General features: G+C 36.7%; 1 protein-coding gene across 1 annotated transcript; it reads right to left on the bottom strand.

The window, feature by feature from the left end:
- Positions 1–6806: 6806 nt before the first annotated feature.
- Positions 6807–26111, bottom strand: pgm2l1 (phosphoglucomutase 2-like 1). The gene is made up of 14 exons (XM_084127212.1): positions 25430–26111; positions 22908–23075; positions 20741–20847; positions 18042–18126; positions 16568–16651; positions 14782–14975; positions 13411–13600; positions 13006–13103; positions 12706–12886; positions 11703–11796; positions 10117–10246; positions 9764–9953; positions 9536–9669; positions 6807–8502 (listed from the first exon to the last, which is right to left on the bottom strand). The coding sequence occupies exons 1-14, from the start codon at positions 25529–25531 to the stop codon at positions 8400–8402; spliced, it is 1860 nt and encodes a 619-aa protein (XP_083983338.1). The 5' UTR covers positions 25532–26111; the 3' UTR covers positions 6807–8399.
- Positions 26112–26605: the final 494 nt, after the last annotated feature.

Genomic DNA, 26605 nt, shown 5'->3' with positions numbered 1-26605 from the left:
GGCGCGTAATTTGAGAACTGCCACACACCTAAAAGCTGCCCTCTAGTGTCGGTCAGTGGCGTGATTCAGCAATTGAGACGGCAGATTTTTATCTGTGGAATCAAAATACATGGGCTCATTTTGCGCTCGGTTGCATGCGAAAAATGACGCGAGTTTCACAACATGTGACTAACAGGAATTACACATCTGTTTAATTACACATTATATATGAAACGGTTTAAATAAAGACAGGAATTAAACTTCTGTTTTAATTAATAACTGAACAAACAGGAATTATTCCTCTGTTTTAATTAATAGAGCTGTGAGCAAAACAGGCATTAAACTTCTGTTTAATTACACATTATACATGAAACGGTTTAAATAAAAACAGGGATTATCATCTGTTTTAATTAATAGAGCTGTGAGCAAAACAGGAATTACCTCTTCTGTTTAATTAATACAGCTGTGAACAGGAATTATGCATCTGTTTCACCTCCCATAAACATTAATCAATCATTTAAATGCATTAGGTTTACAAAATTGGGTAGCTAGGCCAACTTTTGACCAGGAGTCTTATCGTTGCTAACGATATAATAAGGCCTACTACGACTGAAAAACTGAGGCATCTGCTCAGATCAGATTTACGTCTTCGCACTAAAAAGAGATTTCTTCGTCTTATTTAGTCAGTTTAAATCATATTACATGTACCAACTGCAAAGAGTTTGCTTCGTCTTCACAGGGACAAATGTAATATTATGAACTGCAGTTTTAGCACTTAACAGTGATAAAAATGCTTAGACATTTTTGAAACTGTTAATTTGCAGAGCTGAGCTGGCTTTGTGCCTACCGTCAGCTGGGTGAGTTCGCTTTAGCGACTAATCTCACAATTCAAAACGCGCGTGTACAATTATTAATAGCCATAATACATATTCAACTGAAACTGAATTTGTCCACCAAATAAAGTTTGAAATTGCCCGCATTCACCACCAAACATGTAACATAAACGACTCTGGGTAAATGCGAATTAGCTCAAGGATATAGGGAATTTTGGAAATATTAATAATCATAACTCATGGTCATAATAATTCAGAAATCGCATGTACATTTACTTTATCAATTATCGAGATTACCTTGTTCCGTAACTGGTCTGGTCATCAGTCATTCGTCCAGCGAATAAATGTAAGATTATCACAGTTAGGAAGGGGTATTTACCAACTCAACATCAAACTTTCTGAGTTTATTAATTAAAACTACTCAATGTAGTCTATAATATCGAGCTTGTAGCTTAATTAGATCTTTTAATTTCATTGACTCTATAAGGTGGGTTTTCAAACACAGAGACAGTGAAAAGTATAAATGGATTTTAATAAATGCAAAACTAGAGAGATTATATGAGCTACAAATATAAACGTACGTAAAAATGCAAACAATAAAAACAAACAAACATTTAACCAAACAAGAACATACGTGATCAGAATGAATGAAAGAAAGAAAGGAAGAAGGATATAGAGAGAAGGGAAAAGCTAGTAATTATAACATACAGAACCTAATTTCACGAGACACCTGGAATCAGCTTTTAGACAGATATAAATATACTTGCTAATTTGGTCTCTGTTCGAGTGATGCTGAGGCAGGAAGCGCGGACGGTGTCCTGTTTCTGCTGCGTCTTCCGGTGTCGCCGGAAGCTTGAAAGGCTCACTGAATGTAACGTTTACCGGAAAATAAGATTCATCTCCCGTGGAGGAAGAGGCAAATAGTCTCTTCTTTTTAAAAGACATCTGTTTACGCCCTCTTTTTGGGACAACAGCAAATCAGGTCTTCTGATCTGAAGCGGGAAAAAGTTTCTTTGTGTGAAGAAGACACGCCTACTTTGACCATATGTCTTATGAGAGAAAGAATTCATATTTCCTCTTAAGATTGTACTCACAGAACAATACATCTTACTGTAATCTCCTATGTGTGACTGGTTGAATTAAAACAGGACGGTCAGACAGATACCAATTATGACAGGTAAAGATTGGGGAAACATAACGTTACATTTATATGCATAATTACACACAAATAAAGTGATTTAACACACAATAAAATTGTCAGTATTTCCATTATGGCATGTGAAGACACTTGAGAAACAAAGGAATACATATCAAACATTTTAGGGGTACTTTTCTCTGAAAAGCTCCATGAATGGTGTGTGTGTGTGTGTGTGTGTGTGTGTGTGTTGGAATGTCACGAGGCTGTAAAGTCACGGGAAGTTCACGCTGAACTGTGGGGGACCCCAGCCACACGGGCGCTGGAAAATTACCCCTTGGGGAATAATTAACCAGAGCTGCTTCCCTAAGGACAAAGACGATGTGTTCGACACCCTCATGATTCACTTAATTTGAAAAACAGATGTCATTGTTGCTACATCTGTTTGGTACTGACGGCGAGTCGGCGACAGCTATTGACTTGGCCTAGCTAACCTAGTTAGCCCTTCATACTGTTGGCGTTTTATTTGATTTTAACATCTGAATGTTTGTGACAAGAAGAAAATGTCAAAGCCAGTAATGTACCAGAAGCAGGATAATCCCAACAGTGATTTCTGCTGCGTGCCTCAATGCGCAATGTCAATTTCCACCACTTCCCAAAGGAAGAAACCATAAGAAAAATATGGATACGTAATGTGAGACGTGATAATTTGGTAATTAAGAGGACCACCACAGTCTGTAGTAGACATTTCGTCTCCACGGATGTCATTCAAGGTGGACGACGACGCTTGAAAGAGGGGGCTGTGCCCGTGTTGTTCGCCTGGAACGACTACTCTCTGCCGGCAGTCAGACCAAGTGTCTGGGATAGAACACAACGACCAGAGGATGAATCAACTGAAGAGGAAGAGATGGATGTTGAACTGTTGCTTCAGTGCCATGATTACGATGCAAAACCAGAACCATCAGCTTTGGATATAGCATGTGAGAAAATAGAGGCCCAGCAGCAGGTGATAGAGGAGCTGCAAAAGAGAATGGCTGAGGTTACACTGAAGCAGTCGTTTGGCTTGGAGAGGTTTTTAGCATCAGATGATGACATCAGATTCTATACCAGGTACGTATCATGTCATATGATACTTAGCTTGCATACCTCTGTGGTTATGACTTTCTTGCAGACCTAGATTGAGTTCAAATCCATTCATTTATAAATCACAGTAGTGGGCAGAATATTCAGATCCTTTAATTCAGTAAAAGCACTAATACCACACTGTGAAAATACTCCACTACCTGCATTCAAAACCTTAATTATGTAAAAGTATGTAAGTATTATCAGAAAAATGTACTTAAAAGTATGAAAAGTAAAAGTACTCATAGTGCAGTAAAATTATCCTTTTCAGTGTTTTACTATTATATAGGATGTTTATGGATTAATATTACTGCTGCATTAATGTGTATGTTTCATTTTACTGCTGTAGATGTTTAAGGTTGAGATTATTTTAACTTAACTTTATATACTTTTGGCTAGTTTAATCTATAAGATCATCTTAGCCTGTTTGTAGCATCTCTGTCCTGTGAGAACCACATATCTCAGCTTTGTGATGATGCATTTTCCAAACATCAATAATGGGTTATGCTTTGATTTAAAGGTAATAATAATTTTCTTTCACTCTTTTAGATTTGCCAGCTACCGCCACCTACAGGCATTTTGGAGACAGATTGAACCTGCAACAAGGAGAATAGTGCGTGTTGGTACACAGTCATCCACTTCCAGCACAACAGCAGCTCCTGACAATGCCACTGATCCACCTCGATCCACCTTGGTGTGTCACCACATGGTGCTGTTACTTTTATTTCCTCACTGTATTCCGGCTCTATCAGTGACAAAGAATTGTTCAGGCAATCTGGCATTGTCCCTCTTTTGGATAAAGATATGGCTGTGATGGTGGACAAGGTATTCAGAATTGACGACCTAGTGCCTTGCAAAGTTTACAGACCACCTTTTCTGAGTAAAAAGTCACAGCTGTCTCATGGCGAAGTGCTGGTCACTCAGGACATTGCACGGTTAGGCCGGTGACACACTGGCTGCGTGGCGTGAGCGTGGCGTTTCAGCTGCGTGGCGTGTGAGTGGCGTTTTCCATGTCTTTGCACACCAGAAACGTGTCTGACGCGGCGCTGCTGCTGCTAGGTGACATATGATAAGCCTCATTGGTGATATATTTGACATATGGGGAGAGAGTTGTGGAAGGCCTACTTCATTTTAAACATAAATATATAGCAGCAAAGACAACGACGGCAGTGTTGACGGCAATATAGGCTATAGAATATTTCGTTCTGTATTGACAGGTGCAGTATTTGAAAATCGATAATACTGTTTTAAAATGCATTTATATTTGCATTTATGTCAAACCCTAGACACTTTCAAACATCAAAATGACATTTATTAATATGTATTCGTGTCAAAATGTCATATAAACATCTTTTCATATTAAATTTTGCTTGGAAATGCTTCCAAGACGCTTGTGTGTCGCGTGAAAAATAGGCGTCGGTTCTATTTCTAGCATGCACGCGTTTTCCGCGCGGCTCGAGCCGCGCCTGAGACGCGCGTGTCACGCAGGCAGTGTGCAAGCTCTAACCTGTTAACATGGGAGCCGAAATAAAAACGGACACGCCACGCAGCTGAGACGCTTACGCCACGCATCCAGTGTGTCACCGGCCTAATGTTATTAAGCCTAGGCCTATGTGACAGATTTGTGCTGCACTGAATCTTCCTTTTCGAAGTGATTCATTCAAAACCATCATGGCGAACAGCGCGCATCTCTCAATTTAAGTAAATATCTATTATCTATCGGCTTTGATATATCAGCCTAATTTTCTTATCGGATCGATAATGATAACATCAAAAACGACCATTTATCGGCTGATATCGATATGTGGTCAATATATTGTGCACCCCGCCCTAATTCAGATTATATACAATGTCGGGCTCTGCGAGAGCGGATTGGAGATTATGACAGATTATGTTTTGGGATGTCCCGGTTTAAAACCATGTTCGAGGCAGGACAGCAGATAATTAGTGAAATCGATATCCGGGTGGTGAGATAATTCGATTGATAGGCAAGAAATATTCACAATAACAGACATCACTGAAATTTAAGTGGAAGAGATTTATATGTAGTGGTAATCAACCTTCTTGTTCCCTGGATGCAAGGCCGCCTTAATGCACGGGCTTACCTGGGCTGAAGCCCAGGGGCCTCCCAAGTTCAGGGGCCTCCCATGTTCAGGTTCATGATGAGCTGAAAAGGTCATATTGTTTTAACTTGTCAGATTTTGTCGCTGTATGTCGCTAGTCGCTTGTGGACGTTGGTAGACAGTGCTGTCGCTCTAATGTTATTGTTATGGTGCGTTCACACCAAACGCGAATAGAGCGTCTGGCGCGAGTGATTTCAATGTAAAGTCAATGCAAAGACGCGTTTACGCGCGTCTAGAGGTCCCGCGCCGCGCTCTACACCTCATTCGCGCCGCGGGAATTTGACGCGTCTTGCATTGACTTAACATTGAAATCACTCGCGCCTGACGCGCTATTAAAGTCCGGTCTGAACGCACCTTTACAGTGCGTGTCCACTACAGCGGCAAAAGTCCGCTCAGTGCCGCTGGCAACGCTGTTGGGGTGTGTCTGTTGCGAGTGTTTAATCTAAGTTTTTTTTCAACACATGGACAGTAGGCTATAGCCTAATCATCAGCAATGCACGCGATTACATTTAGAAATAGACAAGCTTTGTTTCCAAATGCACCAAGCAATGATCCTTTCAATTTTATAAACGTTTATAAACCCAGCCAATATAATCACAATGAACACATCCAAAATAAAATCTTTAACATGTATATAACAACTGCAAAGCGTCTAATTTGTAAACTTAATGATTTACGCACTAAATCCAGCATAAACTCTTACTCTTTCTTTTCCATGCATCATTTTATTATATCCATGTTTGTGGTTACAGTCAAACCATATAAAACAGTGAAATCGCCCTCGAACTCTTCTGTCTTGCCTGCACTGCACTCGAGACGGTGATGGGAGCTGGAGCTGACTGAGCTCCACTGAAAGGCTAATTTCCTATTGGTTGTCGCTCGCGAAAATCCCTTCTCATTTGCATAAAGTTGAAATTTAGTTGCTGTGTGTGGTTGTTAAATAAAGTGTCTTGTGTTTATGTGCTCAGTGATATGTTAATAACAATATTAAAATTGAAAACAATATTAAAAAACTCACTGTTGTAGGTCTCAAAAGAAACTAATGCATTCTGTGATGTAGGTTACCTAGATATTACACTTTTTTAAAATGAGACTCTATAAATCGATGGGATGGGGGGCCTACAAAACCTCTCAGCCCCGGGGCCTAACATTAGGTTAAGGCGGCTCTGCCTGGATGAGATCCAGAGGTTTAATCCACCCATTTCCGTCAGTTTGAATGTGGATAAGTGGTCTTGCCATTCCCAACATAATAAACGGGCATTATCCCATGTACCTGGAAATCAGCAAATCACAGCAACAAAGGAACCGCCTCATCTCACATGATTTTTTTTCTGCATTTCAGTTATATTTTCATATAACACTTTAGGATCTCAGGGAGAACACCAAGCTCAATGGCGGCATAAGAAGCTGTCATTGGACAGCGTTACATTCATTTTATCTATAGAAAATGTCATTTTAAAATGTTGTTCCTCTGTAATAGCTATTAACAATCTTTTCAGATTACTAGGGCCAGAAGATTGTCCAGATTTTAAAGACTGATGATGCTCCTATTCAGAAATATTGACAAAAATTTTGACATTTCCTATATTCAGTGAAAGGCATAAACACAACACATTACAAATACAAAGATTTATTTGTAGAGAGGTGTACATAAGGAATGTCAAGGTTGCACAGCAAATTATTTTTTACTTGAAACAATAATGCAGACAGAAAAAAAAAATCTGTACTTTCAGTTCTTCCTTTGGTTTTCCAAAAATATCACAAAATATCTCTGTTTTTTTCCACCTCAAAAATCAGGTACACTCTATTTGACCCTCTCAAATAATCAACAAAAATATGTATTATTCTTTCAAAACACTAATATATTTTACATTTCATGAACTTTGATTTGGATCTGAATAGGATTATGAAGTGTCTACAATCAGACAATAGTACACTGAGGATATTTTTAACATACACTCAGTATAACAATACGATATCACCGTCTCAATTAATATTGACTTTGTGCCATTTAATAACCTTGCTAAATCTAAAAAAAAAAAAAAAGCATGGCAGAAATGGCTGTACAACTGCATCATGGAACAACCAAATAAATAAAGAGAGTAGATATCATTGCGTTTGAAATAAATAATAACCTAAAACAACAAAGAACTACCCAAATAATAAATTTCTCAAGTGATGGAGAACTGTTAGGAAACAAAACTGTCGAACAGTAATGTGACCAACTTTTCTTTTCTGAACTGTTTTATAAGTTCTTGTTTTAGCAACCAAACAGCTAAAGAGTGAATAATTATAATCCTTCTCTTTATCTATTAGAGTGTAATGCCGTGTTTGTCTTGCTTGCAAGGCAATAGCACTTAAATAACTTACTGCAACTTGCACATTGTGTATATAACCCACAAAAGACAAATATGCCCATGAAACTATGTACAGCAGAAAAATGAGAAGTTTCAAAAACAAAACAGATTCTTCCATTAATTTCCTTTACTCAGTGCGTATCCAGCATGACAAAGCCAGCAGAAGTTCAGCAGACCAACAAGATGCTGTCCTGCTTGCTTCTTGATTATCAACGCATATAACACTACATATAGGGTGTGAGCGTCAATGCACCTTGCAACACACGTGAGCATCAACATATATATTTATATATTATGGACAGGTTTATGAGAGCACAACAAACACACATGCTCACAGAGCTTTAAAAGGTAGCAGCAGCAACTCTCAGCAAAACCTCAGAGAACAACGAGCAGATCATGGGTTCAAATAATATATGTAATATAATGTGGAGTGATATTCATGAAATCTGGACACAAGCAAACATCAAATCAAAGCAGGTGGGATAATACAACAGAAGTAATGGTAATAATGTGGCATTCAAAGATCAAGTTAAGACAGTTTCTTGAAAAATGTTACAGAAATAAAATCAAACCCTCGGAAATGTCCTTCTCAGAACAAGACATTCAATTGAGGAAAAAAAAAAGAAATCGATCATGCCAATATTTTTTTGTCATAATATAAACCACTGAAATGAATAGGCAGTCATATTAACTTTTTTGTTTGAGAGCCATGAGGTGATAATGCTTCAAATAATTTAACAGTGATAAAACGACATTCACAGGACGGTACACTGACAGGCCTTTTGGGACTGGTTTACATGAGATGCCCATGAGGACAACAATCTTACTGCGACTCACGAGTTAAATAAAGCTATACTGATCTGCGAAGCAGGTTGTTCTTGTCAGGCTCAAGAAACTCTTCAACTAGAGCGGTGGTCACTTTTCTTAACTCCTCCTCCAGACGAGAGATATCACTGCAATACAATTGAAAAAAACATATGCAAATTTATTCATAAAATTGCATTTTCTCCTATATATTTAAGAATCGAGAAAATCAGGTAAAGTCTGTAAGATAATACAGTGGCCTCAAAAAGTGTAAGGACATTAAAGCCACACATAAATGTATGAATGGCATTGTATTAGATATCACAAACAAATGATGCTTGACTTTCTCAGAACCATCTTTAATCATATGAGCCATTTTTGCAATGACATTTAATGAACTGGACAAAGTAGTGGATACATGTCGGATACTCAAGATCACACAGGTGTCCCAACTAGTTATCACCTTAACTATGGATATGTTCCAAATACATTTTCTTTAATCTGAATCCTTTTTGGTTGCACTTTATTTCGATAGTCCACTTAAGACATTCTACTAACTATAAATACCTTTGCAATTTCATGATAACTAACTTTGAAGACAACATACTTTAAAGATAATTTGCAACATGTCAACTAGTGTTAGTGGACTTTTAGGTTAGGGTTAATAGTAGAATAAGCAGACATTGTTTATCTGTGAATAAAAGCCTAAGCTCAATCGGTTCCTCGTATAAAGTGATCGAGTCTCTTCAGAAAATTTGGACTAAACCACTCAATTCATATGGATTAGTTTTATGCTTTCTTTATGAACTTTTTTGAAGCGTCAAAGGGGTAGTTTCATAGCTGTCTATGGAGGGACCGAGAGCTCTCAGATTTCACCAAAAGGATCTTCATTTGTGTTCCAAAGACGAACGAAACTCCTATGGGTTTGAAACGACATGAGGGTGAGTAAATAATGACAGAATTAAAATTTTTGGGTGAACTAACCCTAGACAGTCTAATGACTAACATTCTAATGTCTCATATGGACTATCGAAATGAAGTTACCACTTTTTTTGTTTGAAATAAATGCCACTTGATTTGGCATTATTTCTAACAAAGACATTCATACATTTAGCTATCCAGTAAAGTAGTCTAGTACCAACAATACCATCCATTTTAAAACTTCTAATAGAAGATACAAACCGTTCTCCTGGTGGTGCACAGAATTCTGTGTAATACTTGATCTTTGGCTCAGTCCCGCTGGTCCTAAGTGTGGCAACAATGCCATTCTGAAATGTGAATGTAACCATTTGGCTATTTTTTGTTAATGGAAGGACCTAAAAGGAAATATTAAAAGAAATTTTTTTCCAATCAAACTGTTTGTCATTGACCTAAAATCAAGAAATATACAGGAGATCTGCTATGACATACACATTTTTTGTCAGGCTGACTGCTGTCATAACCAGTGGTCACATCTCTGATGTGTGAGATGCAGTAATCACCACATAATTCTGGGTATACACCCGGGCCTCCGAAGTTGCGCAGACGGCTAAATATTCTGTAAATAGTGGGTGGGTCATTGCAGAGGACATAGGATGTTCTGGAAATGTGATAGCCGTATCTGGGGTACAACAGTGAAGAGAACAATCAGAGTATTATGATCAAAGTAAAATGTGAAAGCAATGGTACAGAATCACACTAAAATATTTCATAGTTTTTGAAATCTTCAATAATTATCAAGTACTTAAAGAAAACCAAAGAAGTGTAGCAGAATAGACGCTCACATTTCATAGATGTTGCATAGTTGCTGGTTCAAGGAAAGGTTTTTGATGTGCAGATAAGCAGCCATCTCAGCCACAACAGCTGATGTGCTGACTCCATCCTTATCAAGAACCATGTTCCCACACAAAAACCCTGGCATCAAAATAAAGGATGAGACATAACATTATTGTTCCATATAGTATTGTTTTGAAGCCCATTGACTTTGTATGGAAAAAATACATGCCCTGTTAAATTTCAAGCAACTTAAAATGGTGTTCATGACCCATTGTGTGACATTTCAAAGTGACAGAGGAAGCTTAAAGGTGCAGTGTGTAATTTTTAGTGGCATCTAGTGGTGAGATTTGCGAATTGCAAACAATCAGTCACTCACTGCCTATCCTTCAAATTGCAAACTCTAAGGAGAAGCTACGGTGGCCAACGTAGGATCGGAAGATGTCGTCGTCTGAGTCAGCAGAGAGTAGCAAGTCAAGCAATGAGGTTTCTTTATATTATATTTTATATTAAATTATATTTACTTAATTATTCAGTAAAACCACATGTTATTGCGATTGTTATTTTTACTTGTTCATCATTGTGTTAGTCTTTTATTCACTGACTTTACCATAGCTTGTTTCCATGCTAGTTAGTATAAGTTTCCATGCTAGTTAGTATAATGCTAGCTTATACTAACTAGCATTGTTTCCATGCTAGTTAGTATAAGCTAGTTAGTATAGTAAGTATAAGCTATGGATAAGAGCATCAAAGCAGCTAGGTAAGGGGAAATAGCTAACGTTACGATGTCCGAGGCGTCGTTCAGACAGCATGTTTTTCTCCACGTTTGCAGAGTCAGGGACAACCTGAGTATTCTGCTGCGTCTTTTTCTGCTGCTTCTCATTCAAGTTAGTGACGAAATGCACTCTGTAGCGCTGTTTGTTCGCTGTCGGCTACGGTAGAAACATGACATCAAGATATGTCGACCTTCATAGAAGGGGGTGCCAGCGGTTATGTAGATATAAATGACTAATTTTAAGGTAATAACGGTTCATTAAATAAGGTCTTTATACACCACTGAAAACATAGTTATGGATCTTATATTGCATTTCTGTCAATAGATCAATAGAAATATCACACATTGCACCTTTAAAAAAGATCCGACTTTATCCTTTGGGAATCGATTAGATTATGAAAAGTGTGTTATACAGGAGAAATTTAAATATTTAAATTGTTTTGTCCATACAAAGTCAATGTGCTTCAAAACAACACTGGACCCCACTGACTAAACCCTGTGTAAACGGAATCCGTCTCCCCCAAACGCTGAAACTACTGTTTATACAACGCGCATTGTTTCCATGACTGTCCAAAGCATGTGAATATGAAGCATGTGACTGGCTGCCTGTTGCGAAGCGTCAAGTCTTAACATTTTAACATCATTTCAGACTGCACAGGTTTGACCGTGTGAAAAGCCCTTAAATGTTTGGAATGACAAGGTGAGTAAAGGACAACACACTTTTTAATTTTGGATGAACAATCCCACTAATTTAAAGAATAAACAAACATGCTGGCGACAGCATTGCTTGAACTTTATGTGTATCTGCAGTTAAACACTTACCAATGGATTCTTCAAAAGAAAAAATGACCTCCTTTCCTGCTTTTGTTAATTCATGTATTCTATTTCCAATCCATTTAAAGCCAGGCAATGTTTCCTAGGATGAAGGAGGGCAAAGTAAAAATACCAAAGTTCAGTAAGAAGTTAAACTATTAAGCAGTGGCCTTGTATTTTGTTTAGCGAACCAATTAATTCAGATCAGGGGTTTTCAAATCTGAGGGAAAGTGCTGCACAAGGAAGTGCTAGGGTGTACGTGGAAATTTTTAGAAAAACAGAATTTTTAAAGGTGCTCTAAGCGATGTTGGGTGAAGTCACTTCTTGTTGACGTTCAAAGTATTGTTCCCTCCCTTCCGTGCTTCCTGAAACAGTCATGAACCATTTAGAAAAACCAAACTGGATTTACCCACCTGTCCAGCAAAAAGAGGCACCCGAACTTCGGATTGGAAGCCCTTCTGCCGGCGGAGTTCTCGCCACCTATTGAACGCTTTTCTGATGTAAATTCGGGACTTCGTGCGTTCCTTCTCCTTTTCCCTATTCTTTGTTATTTGTTCATCGAAACGTCATCTCTTTGGTCTCTTTTAGTCGTGTGTCATATCAAAATTCTCAAGAATATACATTTTTAACATTAGTCGTTGTCTAGGACTTGCCAGTTTGTTTTCGTTGCCATTTGTGGAGCCTGGGCTGTCTACAGAGACCGTGTTTGTTTACAGTGTGGGACAGGCAGCTAGCGGATAGTGAGGAGATGTTTGCTGGATGTGACAAAAAATGTTTTGGCCTAAAAAACGTGTGACATTGCTTAGAGCACCTTTAAATAACATTTTACACATATTTTATTGGGTCTTTATACATAATAAATTATAGTTGCCTTTTAAATTTAAGGATGTGGTCCTTATATGAGCATCCAAACCCCTGATATAGATCATAATCTCGATTCAAGAATAATAAAGCACTCAATATATTTTAAGCCTTAGTATAGTACAAACTTCAAATTTAGACTTGAACTAACCTCAAAATGAAAGCCTTCAATGCGTGCAAAGGCATTTAGTATTTTGGAAGAAACGGTGGTGGCCAGCATGTATACTCTTTCAGTGTCTGCTGGGTCAGGATGCGTTTCCTTCCAGTTAAACAACATCCACCAGCCGAGCAATGCAGCTAACTCATTTCCCGTGAACACTTTCCAACTGCAACTGCCCATAAAAAACATAGAATACTAATTACTACTTAACTCAAAGAGTTCAGAACAAGTACTGTCAAGTAGACCTGATACTTCTACATTTTACTGTTGAGGGTATTAATGATATAGTACTTGTCATTCTGCTCTGCAACAGCCAAGCGATCAGCATCAGGGTCTGTGGCCACGACAATCCGAGCCTCTTCTCTCTCGGCCAAACGAAGGGACAGCTCCTTAAACGGTCAGTGCAACACAACTCAATGGTTACAGTATGTCCGCATGTTAAACTAGCATTGTTTTCCCCTTCACTGTGCTATAACCAAGGGGTCATGGTTTGGCTAGCTGGTTTTGGCAGGACGCAATTACCACATATGGCAAGAACCCTTGGTCTTTCAAAGACAAACTTAATAAATCACTAATTAATAAGCCAATTTTTTGTAATTGTTATGGTAATTAAATACATTTTGTAGTTATTTAGAACTATGTAACTTAATATAAGTTATAAAAGTCGAAATATAAGAAGAAAAAAATGTATTTTACCAAGACAGATTCTCCTTCCTCTGGGTTAGGACAACTGACAGTTGAAAATTCTGGATCTGGATCTTTCTGTTCTGGAACAGGGATCGGAGGTGGGAAGCCAAACTGCTGAAAAGCTCTCTGGACAAAGTTGTGACCAACACCATGGAAAGATGTATGCACAAACTTCAGGGGAGACTTTGTGTTAAGTTCTCTGCAATAAAAAAATAAATAAAAATAAAAAATAAAAACTTTGTGAAGGAATGCATTTAAAAAAAAAAAAAAAAAAAAAAAAAAAAAATCCAACAACCCCCTGTACGTTAAAACACATACTTGAAAAATACTTACTTCTAAATACTTAGTTCCTCAAACTAAAATAAATTATTTAGACTTTGTAGATCATAGAAAGTCACCATGAAATAAATATTGACCGTTCTTATCTTTCATGAATTGATTTATCTGCACATATATATTTTTTTTTTTTCAAATTCCTGTGTCCTTGTAATGTTTCATCAAAATAACTTCCCCTCCCTCTTGCAGCTCATCTCTTCTCTGATGATGTGTTTACTGGCGTGAGGGCGGGTCAACCTGTCACTCATAAGAGATCCACCAATAGTAAACCACAACCGTTCAAAAAATTCTTCATGGACAAAATCCTACATCAATTCATCTGCCTTACATTTTTCTTATTCGAGAAGCCGTTTCACTCAGATATTTTTTTATATATATATTAATGAGGGTCCTAAAGGGTTTGTTGTGGTGCTCAGACCAATCCACTTTCAACAGCGTTTCTCAGAAATCGCTTACTTTCCTTGAATAATTACTTGAATATTTAGCAATGTTTGTTTATTAAAGACACTACTTAAAGTAACATGTGTAGAGTTTAATTTAAAAGTATTAAATCCAATTTATTAATATTTAACTTTGTAAATAAATAAGAAAATTAGAAAACATTTTTTTTTCAGTACATGGTGATCTCCAATTGTGGTAAAATGGATACTTTTACTGTTATTGATATCACCTAATAAAATGTTGATTTTGTGAAATTTACAAATAAGCATACCTTTTTTTATTGTAGAAAAATTATACAAATGCACCTAAAAAAACAAAAAAAGTCTAATACACACAAAAAGATTATTTGTCAGGGTGTGAAGAACCTTCAAACTGCACAAACTGTTCTTTGTAAAGGAAAAAAGGTTTTCTAGAATATAAAGGTTCTTCACACTCAATGTCACATTTATGGCACCAAAACATGCTTCTAAGAACACAGTTTTTTGGGAAACCAAAAACGGTTCATCTATATCATTGCTACGAAAAACACTCTTCGGTTCTTCTGTTTTTACGGTTTTAAAAACACCAACAGTACACTCTCTTAGTACAGGTGAGAGACTGCACCTGTGGAAGCAGACAGTGTTTAGCTCTTCCATGTACCAGCGGCAGACGTCCTCCAGTGGGTCACTCCTTAACAGGCTGCTCTCAACTAGGTCCGCATTCCAGGACCCGGCCCACGGTTCAGTACTCTCCTCAATGCAATGCAAGATCCCCTTATCGTGTGGCGAGGAGATCTGTGCACCATTGTGCCAGTAAACCTACAGAAAAACACAAGGTTGAATCACATCAATTGAACACCTTGTTCCTGTTCTGAAGTATGTAGAAGACATACTTGACTGCGCTCTTGTGTTACTTTCAAAAGTCAGTGCTTTTAAACTTGTTTACAGTCCCTTGCAGCAATGATATAAATACAACATGTATTTGCACTGTGAAACATTTCAGAATGCAATAATGAACAAAATCAAGATTTTAGGCAGTTGGACAGGTCTATTGTAATTAGGGTTGGGTATCGTTTGAATTTTAGTGATTCCCAATTCCCAGTTTCGATTACAATAAGGTAAAAAAAAAAAAAAAAAAAAGTCAAACATTTAGATATCAAACCTATTTATTCTGTCTTTTTGCAAAACATTTCATTGCAGCTGAATACCATGAACAAAAATCAGCAGCCAAAAGAACACTTACAGTACATACACTATGCCTTTGCCTATGCCTTTAACAAAAATACCACAGCAACAACTAACTAACTAGACAAACTAATATATAGTTCAAACATTATTAAAGAAAAGTAAACAGTCAGAAATAAAATAAGAACAAATAAATTTTAGTTTACAAATAAATAAAGTTTTTAAAAGTTTCTCAGGAAGGTCTAGTACATGCATTGAAATCAAATGTCATCAAATGTAAAATAACACTGCATTGTCTTCACATTATAAATAAAATATAGGTGAATCCTTATTAAAGTTACAAAAGTTATTTAGTCAAGAATGGAGTAATTTTTTCTTTGTCTTTTGATTAACATTAATGACTGCAGAAGGTATATTAGGCTGCTTTCATAAGAGCGAATGCACGGGTCCAATATACTGACACACATGCGTTTTCTTTCTTAACTGTTTACATTCACTTAAGACAAAACCAGCTGTATTTAAAAGGATACTTTGACAATTTTGTGTATGTTTGTCCATTCAAGCGCATTAAGACGTGAAAGAAGTCAATTCAGTATTTGCGTACTATATGAAAGGCAACTTTTCTGTGCACACACATAAAACAGCGTGCGAATACCGAATTATGTTCTTGCATGAAATAACATGAAAATGCGCACAAAGGAATTGATAGGCGGAAGCAACATTTTTCATTGTTTTTCCACCACACGTGAAGTGTGTGCCAATAGTAAAATGCAATGTTAAGTCTCAGAAGAAGGATCAAAGGATTCCTTATTTTGGTTTTATATTATTAAGAAGAAATTTACAAAAAGAGAAGGACATGTCTGACAATATACACTTACTTGCCATAACAGCATTACTTTTTGAACTTATAAGAGCCACATTTACAAAGTCACTGCATTATATCTATAAAAGATCCTGCAGAAGAAAGTAAATGATGACAATTTTCATTTTGGGGTGGATTATACCTTTAAGTTTGCTAGGCTTAAAAACTTGTATTATCGAAAAACTAAAAAGGGGCAAGTAACAAGAATAGGAAGTGTGAGAGTGTTATAACTCCTCCAGCTCTTTTATTGCTGTTATTTTACACTTTCAAGACAATTCTCTTTCTGTGATGCAGCAGAATGATCTGAAATAACTGAAAACTGTAGGTTTGAATTATTGAACTCAATTTATTAACAGCTGCTCACCTTGTACCCGTTGTCCTCTTTTCTGTTATGAGAAGCAGTGATCATGACTCCAGCTGCAGCTCCATACTTCATCACAGCGTACGGCTGGAGGACAAAAAGATGGAAACAGTCCAGTCATTTTAAACCAAAATGGGGGTCAACCTTGAACAAATTGCAACAGAAGCAAACTCAACTGATTTTGTATCCTCAATATGTCCTGAGTAAGGAAAAAAAAAAAAGTCCCGAAGAATCCCATTAGGGGAAAGTTTCGAAAAAGACCCAAATATAGCCTATTCATACGCTTATTCATTCTTTTTAAAGAATGTAAAAATTTTAACCTTTAGATATCACCATGAAAATTACTGAGTTGATTACTTACATCAAGGCAAACAAAAAATGTATTACAAGTTTTTTGAAATTGTTTGTTAACATGGACAAACGGTGCATAATCTAATTACGTATGTGCTAATTTGCATAAATACCACAACAGATCTAAACATTGGGTATAGCCAGGTGAAAATGTCTTGTTGAATATTGTTGACACATAACAGTAAAATACTTAATGTTAAGGTCTGAATGGAACCCATTTAGGCTACCCATGAGCATTAATACATAGAGGCAGGAAGAAGTACTTTAGAAACCAGCCTTTATTAATTTTTAAGAGATTGGGTTTGGGGCTGGGTCCGTGGGACTGTTTCTGGGGGACGAGTCTGAGGGAAGAACAGGAGACAATGGTAAGGAGAATGCAGAAGACAAAAGGTAAGTAAAATAAAAAGTGAATCCCCAGAAACAGTCCCACAGACCCAGCCCCAAACCCCATCTCTGTAATAATAATTAATAAAGGCTGGTTTAAAGTACTTCTTCCTGCCTCTATGTATTAATGCTCATGGGTAGCCTAAATGGGTTCCATTCGACCTTAACATTAAGTATTTTACTGTTATGTGTCAACAAGATTCAACAAGACATTTTCACCTGGCAAGACCCAATGTTTAGATCTGTTGTGGTATTTATGCAAATTAGCACATACGTAATTAGATTATGCACCATTTGTCCATGTTAACAAACAATTTTAAAAAACTTGTAATACATGTTTTGTTTGTCTTGATGTAAGTAATCAACTCAGTCATTTTCATGGTGATATCTAAAGGTAAAATTTTTACCCTATTCACATAAGTAAAATAATGAATAGGTGTATGAATAGGCTATATTTGGGTCTTTTTCGAAACTTTCCCCTAATGGGATTCTTCGGGACTTTTTTTTTCCTTACTCAGGACATATTGAGGATACAAAATCAGTTGAGTTTGCTTCTGTTGCAATTTGTTCAACCTTTTTTCATAAAATGACTGGACTAATAGACAATTCACAGGATTCAAGATAACTTTCACCTCTTTTCTTTATCATCATTGCTCCTAGGGGTCATTCTCAAGACAGACAAAATAACAACTCTGTTATACAACTGTAATTAAAACAAAATCTATCAATAACATTTTCTTACCACAAATGGGGTAGGCACATATGTAGAGAACAAATAGACAGGGATATCTTTACAAAGCATAACAGCTGCAGTCAACCTTGCAAGCCTGCAGATAAACCAAAGGGTGGGAAATGTTATTTACACTGTTTTATCTGATGTAACAGAAAAATTATTTATTACAGCAAATGTAGAGTACTGTATAGACATACACAAATATAATTCTAAAATATAGATGCAAGCAGCAATTAAGGGACTAAGCACAAATGAAGAATAAGTTATCAGACTGCAACAATAAGTAATTAAAGACATTTTTGGATAAATTTGATGCAAAACAGCTGGAAAATCATAAATAAAATTATACAATCACTAGTAATTTGATTTAATTGCTTAGCACTTTGGACCAATAGGTGGCGCTGTTACCAAATTGATGTGTGGTCAGTGTTAGGTGTCAATGAAACATTCAAAGTTTGGTGTCAATATGCCCAAGTGTTACAGAGTTACAGCCACCATGCCATCAAAATTGTTGATGCGTTATTGGAGAATGGTTTCAGCCCATGCCGAAAAAAGTTCAGGGCTTTTTTTTCTAAATCGATTTTGGTAAAAATCAGACCGACTGTCTAGGTAGGAGGAGCTTGAAAAAATATTTGTTCAAAGAAATGCAAAATGGCAGACAGCAAGTTCAACCAAATATTGCATAATTGGTATCATTGTTCTCAGTATGACTCAAGGAATCGATAAAGGCCAGTTTCATTAAAATATGATAAATTAATCAAAAGCTATTAGCATTTTTATTTAAATTTTTTTCATTATTATATAATTTGAAATCATAAATTTTACTTAAAGTTTTGGAAAATGTATAATAAAATGTTAAGTGTCTTCAGGGTATGGTCCTGGTGACACATACCGAGTTTTAGTAATGATATTCTGATAAGTTCATAAAATACAGCATTTTATGACAAAATTCGAAATGGCCAATGACTAAAACGGCCGATATGGGAAAACTGGGTATCATTCAACTCGGTATGCTGCACTGAATTAAAAGAGACCAGTTTATGACTTTTGGGCAAACAGTTAAGAAGTTAGGCAAAAATATAAATTTTTCATATCTCCTGACTAGAAGGTGGCGCTGAGCCAAAATGGCGCATGCTGTTTCAGGACATGCTTGAGATGACATGTACCAAGATTCATCTCAATACGCGAAAGCAGGGATAAGCAACGTCGGTCCTAAAGTACCGCTGTCCTGCAGAGTTTATCTCCAGCCCTAATCAAACACACCTGAACAAGCTAATCAATGTCTTCAGGATTACTAGGACTACAGAAAGAAGATTTTTTTCAAGGTTGGAGCTAAACTCTGCAGGACAGTGGCTCTCCAGGACCGACGTTGCCTATTCCCTGCACTAAACGGTTGCGGAGATATAACCTTGCAACTAATTTGGCATGCTCTTCGTCAAATTTGTTTGTGCGTTATTTGAAAATGGTTGTTCTCATCAAAAAGCTTTTAATAACTTTTTGCCAGCATGGTCTGAAGAAGATCAGAGCCAATTTTGGTGGAAATCAGAGAAAATTAAAAATGGCGGAAATGTTTTCATGACTGAAAGTTACATAGGCAGGGTATAATTCATTTTTTGTTTCTAGCCCTTACGGTTCAAAATTTACTAGAATAAACGTAAGTGCAACTTTGGACAGTTGGTGGCGCTAGAGGGATTGAGTTAGAGACTCCAAAATTGCTGTGGTTAATGTTCAGACTCTCCTCTATCAGTGTGCCAAATTTCACAACTTTTGAAACAACGATTAACAGATACAATACATGCCATCGCACCTTCGTTGCTTGGCCCCTAATAAGTAGTTTAAGTTTGTATGATCCAAAATTCCTGTCTTATCCTGTCTAATCTGGTTATAGCAATTAGGTTAATGTGTTTTCAAGACACATAACTAATCAAAATATTATATATAATGCAGTCAAGGTCATGATATAACAGAAATTACAGTATTTATTATGCAGAGTGGCCAGGTGAAACATTTTAACAGTAACCTCTAACTCTATTGCTTTGACTCTAGAAATGTGCTTTCAGAACAAAGAATGCAGTTGATGAGTGCGCTCAACATGTGCCTGAATGCAGCACTATTGTTAAGTGCAGGAAGAGAGAACTCGTATTTTTGCTCTTGTCCCAAAACATTTTTTTTTTTGCTCTTGTTTTGCTGGTTCTTTTTGCAGACAATTTTACTAGTAAAACAAGACATCTACTTCTACATCCACCAATGTTCAATTCCAACAGAGTTCTTTCCTCGACAATCCAAATATATTAGGGTGAAGGTGAGTTTAAAGGGTTTTCTTAATCAATTACTCACCCTCACTTTCTTTAAAACATGTACATATGTCTTTTTGTGATTCACACGAAAGAAACAGAGTTTTCAAAATCACATAAGGTAGGAGATCATGACAGAATGTACATGTATTGCATGAACTATACCTTTAATTGGAAACTGAAAACTAAATAAAATGTAACCTACTATACTATATAGTTTTGAGATTACAGTACATACTGTATGCCATCTAGTTATGAATCTCCACTTGCATGTGCAACAAATGTTGGTGCAAATCAATAGATAAAATACTAGCCTATGAAAATATTTAAGAAAGAACATGGGAGAAGGCTATTTTGTTGATGCAGCTATGAAATGTATGTAGACAGTTCATATAATGGAGAGGAGAATGTTACCGTTCACTGGTGCAGCCACTGCTTGCTTGGGCACGAGTGTCATATCCAATCACCAGCCCTCTTGTTTTCAGGTCAGGGAAATATTTGGCTAAATAGTTGTGCATTCCCTACAACAATGAAGGAAAGACAGACTTATCATGGTTATAAAAACAGAATGGACCATGAATAGCCTAATACTTGTCAAATAAATATCAACCAACTAGACTGGGTTTGTGTTCATAAACAGTATTCCAGATAAATGTGCCCTTGTTCACTGTTGAAATGGACCCTTTTCACATCTCTGGGGTTCTCAGAAGCGGAAGTCGTCATAGTCGAGTACATTTTTATAGTGGTGAAACGGAACCTACAACAAATATAATTTTTGCGTTCTCATTTGCCCCAATAGCAAAAGAAAAAAATCCATAATAGCGTAAAAAATAATGGGGTTCAAATAATTCAGCAGAAGCAGGGATGTTTAGACCAGAAGGAAATCCCCGTCCCCCCTGGCAAATCGCACCTTGCTTAAAATCATGCTTATAAAAACTCTTTCTGTATAGGGAACCCCAAAATATATATATATTTTTAGCAGAACTGCTTTTAAAATTACGATTGGAATTATTATACAGATGTAAATTCAGTCATTCTGTTGGTCTGTTCAATATTTGTTCCTTAGTGTAAAATGGAAATGCATGGTAATTTTATTTTATAAATATAAGCAAATAAACGATATGGTGTAACAAGAGTTTTAGAACTAGACAAATCTCTCTGCATTAATAATATAAAATGCATTAATAGCCTAATATAAAAATTACAGTAGTCCATGTTTGTTTGGGATTTGAACCCGTGTCATCTAAAATGATCGAAAGCTAAGTTCTACCACTTGGCCACGAATTCACAAACCCAAAATTTTGTTTTGTTTGTCCAGCAATTAGTGTCCGCTCACACGAGCGAGAAACACTCTTCATTCGTCTCATTCCTCAACAGAATAGTGAAAATAATCAGCTTCATTGAACCCAATTTATTTTTGTTTGTTATTAATTTGTTTTTTTTGTTATCACGCTGCTCCCCCGGGGAATAGGCTTCTGTTGCCCACCGACGTCTACAATATGAAATATAGGCTATATTGTTGTCGTCTGTATTTTTAACTTTTGATTCTATTTTTCTGTTCTAAAAAATGTTTCTATTCTGTTTACCATAGTTGTAGTATTTCATCGACATTAACCCCACTTACATTTCAAAATGCGGCAATTGCTGCTGTTTTGCACAATATCCCTTTGCGCCACCTGCCGGTCATTTCGCGAATGACTTTGAAATGCAACTGGTTTATTTTTGCCGCAGTGGTTTTGTGGTTTCTGGTTGACTACCTAATGTACACCTAGAATGACTTGAGGGTGAGTAAATCATGGGCTAATTTTCATTTTTGGGTTAACTATCCCTTTAACTGCTGTATTAAAACACACTCGCAGCAGTGTCAAAGGGGTCATGAATTGAGGAATCACATTTTCCCTGAGGTCATTGTACAATAAAGCTATCCTGTAAGTTTCAGAACTCAAAACTTCCTTGTTAGTCCAAAAACAGTACTGAAACCAGCAGGCAAAAAAGAAAAGATTTGAAAAGCAATTGCTGAGAAAATGGGAATGTGTTATATGTAAAGTATAATGTACAATAAGCCAGCAAATCATTATCATAAAATAAACCCTGACAGGTACATAACATGTATTTTTTGTATAGGATGACATTTGAAATCCCCCATTTTACTGCTAAAATGGTTACTCTTAGTATTACTTCTAACCGTATCTCCTTATTATCATCATTATACCATATGTTTCTGCTTTCACTATATCAGTCCATTACTATGGAAGCTCGTTTCTGCCACAGAATAAAAAATTAAAAAGGTAATTGTGACTTTTTTTTAATCTCACAATTCAGACTATTTGTCTGCTATCAGATTAGCAAGATAATATAAACTCGCAATTCTGAGAGAAAAAAAAAAAGTCAGAATTGTGAGAGAAAAAGTCGCAAAGTTTGTTGGATGAAGAATGCAAATAGTGTGTTTTTACTTCACTTTTGATGTAAACAGGTCCTCACCATATTTAAGGTCAAAGACTTATGGCTTTGATAATAACTTTTTCACGCGAGAAGGAATACCTGTTGAGATCTCGTCTGCATGCTGTTAACCTGGACTTACCTGTGTAGACTGGATGACAGTTAGGTCATTGATGCGAGCAAACCCTGCTCCCATCGGGGCTCTCAAGCCAGCTGTTCCAAACGTCATCCTGGAGCACAACCTCCTCCTCAGCTCCACCACACGCCCCTCTCGCACCAGACACTCGATCTGTTCCCGTGTCTGAGGATTCTATAGGCACAAAAACTAATTTTGTCAATTTAAATTTCATACAAGTTTTCTGAAAGGGTTAGTTCACCCAAAAATAACAATTCTGTCATAATTTACTCACCCTCATGTCAATCCAAACCCATAAGACTTTGGTTAATCTTCAAAACACAAATTAGGACACTTTCAATGAAACCTGAGAGGTTTTTGACCAGGTAACCAACAAAACTTAGAAGATCCAAAAAGGTCATAAAGGCATCATAAAACGATTTAAGCAGTTTAATCCAAGTCTTGTAAAGTTACAAACACTTATTATGATTAAGAGATTTAATTTAGATTTTTATTTAGATCTAAACATACATAGATCTAGATCTGACACTTACATAGAGTAAGTTTTTTCTAGCATGTGAATGCACAAGCTTCTGTGTTTATGTGATGCACTATGTATGTGTGTTTATATGTGAACAAAAGCCTAAATTAAATATGTTCATCACATAAAGAGTTAGTGTCTCCTCACAAGACTTGGATTAAACCGTTCGATTCATATGGATTCGTTTTACGACGCCTTTATAGCCTAACCTTTTAGGAGTTATGATTACCTGGACAAATCCTCTCAGGATTCAATGAAAAAAAAAATCTTAATTTGTGTTTTCGAAGATTAACCAAAGGAGTCATTTTAAGGTGAACTAAACCTCAATACAACCTATTGTGTAATTAATTAATAAAATAAACAAATAAATGGGTTTTATATATATATAAAAAATAAAATAAAAACTGAACCCATGCATAAACTCATTAATTTGTTATTTGGAAGGGATTTTTAAGGACAAACAGGATTCTGGTAGACCGCAGGCCATAGCAAATGTTAAACTATTGGATCTGATCAAAAATCAATATGTCCTCACATATAAAAAGTGGGCAGCACCAGACACTCTTCCCAGCATTTGCTGGGATCAGTAATGATGAGTCAGCGCGAATGCATCTAATCATAGATTATTTTATTTTTTTCAACAGTCAGGATGGAAAATTAATATTATAATTCTTTTTTTCCTTCTGTTGCTTGAAAGCTTATCTCTGTGGCCTAGACTGAACAGGCTTTCAAATAATCCAAACATGTAAGCTAGCTGTGAGCCACCCAAATATGTGAACACAAGAATGTCTAAATAGCATTGGAAGTACACAATTAGTAAAAGTACCACTTAAACATATCACAAAAGGAAATGTGTTACTTTCCGTCTATTTTTGCTGAGCTAATGGCTTTTTATTACAACTGCCAGCTGACAGCTGGTTGCTCTGTAGTGTACTACTATACACCAGTCATCCAGTGCAGGCCGAGTTTGACATTTGCAGGAAGAGGTCAGCCAGACATATGACTATTAAATTTGTCTCAGCTAAAAAGAACAAAAAATAAATAAAAAATGAAAAAGAGCTGCAAACTGCAGTTATATCAATACAACACAATGTGTAGGCTAATTTCTGAGAATATCACTAAAATAGCTGTTATAATGTACCACATTCTCTGAAAGCTAAATATTTAAAGCACAAGCTCCCTTTGGCATCAAATCTCACTTGCAATATGATAGAATAACAGATTGACAGAGAGGCTGGTCATACTGACTTTGACATTCAGGTAACAGGCTATGACATATGCAGGATGACACTTATTGATTTGATACTTCATAGTACTTACTTCGATCAACTCATATAATGTAATACCATAGTCTTTTTGGACAAGTGCCTTACAAAAAAAAAAGTATGTAAATTTACTACCAGAGTTTTTGGTATCATGTTTTTTAAGCATTGTATTTCTGGAAGAATCTTAGAGAACCATGTAAATATACCATAAAGCGTCGGAAATCTGATTTCATCACTGTGTCATGGTACAGCAACAGTACTTTTTGTAACGGGTCAATACCATGGTTTTTGTAGACAAGTACCATCTGTTACAAAAGAGTACTTAAATGGTACTTAAATTCATATGCCACAGAATTTACATGGTACTCCAAGGTACTTCCAGGAATACTGTTATACTACTATGGTGCATTATTTATAGTGTTTCAAATTACCATGGTATTACATTCTGATACCATATCTATCTACCACAGCCCAACATTTGAATGACTCAAGTTGGTACTGCAATGCAGTGAAATGCAACGTGATATTTCAGAGGCTTTATCTCTTAACTTTGCATTGTATGGTCATAACACAACAATTTATTGCATTTATGAGCAGATTAAAAATGAATGCTCAGCCTCACAATGTCAAACAACGTCTGAACAATATAAAAACACTTTACAAAGCGACTGCCAGTCGCAATGGTTGGCAACCAGTCCTAATATCAGTGTGATGAGGTTTAACTAACTTAGTTGCATTCTCACCTTATCCCAGGTCATCCATTGACTGATCGCTTTGTCCAGGACCAGGTCTCCAGTGCTACTGAGACACTGTGAGTTTGCGTTGAGGTCTCCGTTAGACCCCATTTTAGCGGTAGATCCAGACCTCAGTTTCGTACCTCAAATCCAGCTGCTTCGTTCAAACCTTGCGACTGAATGTTATTGCGGACAGCGTGCTCGGAAATTAAAGATTAACGGCGTGACGTCACCATTCAAATAGGTCACAGGCAGACTCAGACAGACTCACAACTCAATTCATCGCGCTATGTGCGTATCAAAATAAGACGTTGTACATCACGTTAGTGTCCATGTCCACAGAGCAAATCGCATTTGAATCCAAATGGTTTTAAAAACTAGATTCCCTGATGACTACAACAAATAATTCAAGACTAAACTCACTGCAGCTGGATAGTTTACTTCAGAGCTAACACAGCATTTCCTGCAGTAAGAGAAGCTAGTGAGCCACATGCTAACTGCATTGATGGATTTAGCCCAAGTGCGTTTGTTGATGATCGGCAGTTCCGTTATGAACGCACGTCACGTCACAAAATATTTTGTAAATGTTTCTCTCTATATATAAGAGTGTTGGTGTGGCTTTATATCACGTAAACACTGCTGTGTCCATCAAACTTTTAGCTAAGATGTAGAGACAACTCATGGGTGGGATGGGCTTAGAAGGGGGATGCTGGGAAATAGATTTTCTTTTCCTCATGTTTTCAACAAGGCAATAGAGTGAGCCCTAATGAATTTAAACACTGCATCTTGTGGATGTTTATAATGTTATATCCTCCTGGGACCCAGGAATAGACTTTTGTCCATTGTAGTGGACATTATATTTTAGTGAATTTCTCTGAGACCGCACATGTCACATGACACGACCCGGCCGGGTGTCCTGTAAAGAGCACATTCAGGACTTTTCAGAGATAGGCCTACCAAATGTTTGGAGGTTTCACCATGAAAACAACTTCTACTTGGTCTTTAAAAATGTCTGACATTAATTTAGTGATCAAATGTAGGAAATATGATAATATATTGTAATTATAATTTAAATCGGACTACTTTTCAAATTGTATTAAACCAACATCTCAGGAAAAGGTTATGGGGTTTCAAATAAAAAAATGACTTTCTGTTACAGAACAGGGCATTGATTTCATACATGTC

This window comes from Abramis brama, assembly GCF_963993115.1.
Source record: "Abramis brama genome assembly, chromosome: 10".
Lineage (NCBI taxonomy): Eukaryota > Metazoa > Chordata > Actinopteri > Cypriniformes > Leuciscidae > Abramis > Abramis brama.
This window is presented reverse-complemented; position numbering and strand designations above follow the sequence as displayed.

What these genes read in the sequence shown, in the direction of transcription:
- pgm2l1 (XM_084127212.1), bottom strand. Translation starts at nt 25,531, where the DNA reads ATGGGGTCTAACGGAGACCTCAACGCAAACTCACAGTGTCTCAGTAGC. An exon ending in ATGTGCCTACCCCATTTGTG is followed by an intron (nt 16,652 to 18,041) that starts GTAAGAAAATGT and finishes TTTGTCCTCCAG; the next exon opens with CCGTACGCTGTGATGAAGTA. An exon ending in CTATGCAACATCTATGAAAT is followed by an intron (nt 9,954 to 10,116) that starts GTGAGCGTCTAT and finishes GTTGTACCCCAG; the next exon opens with ATACGGCTATCACATTTCCA.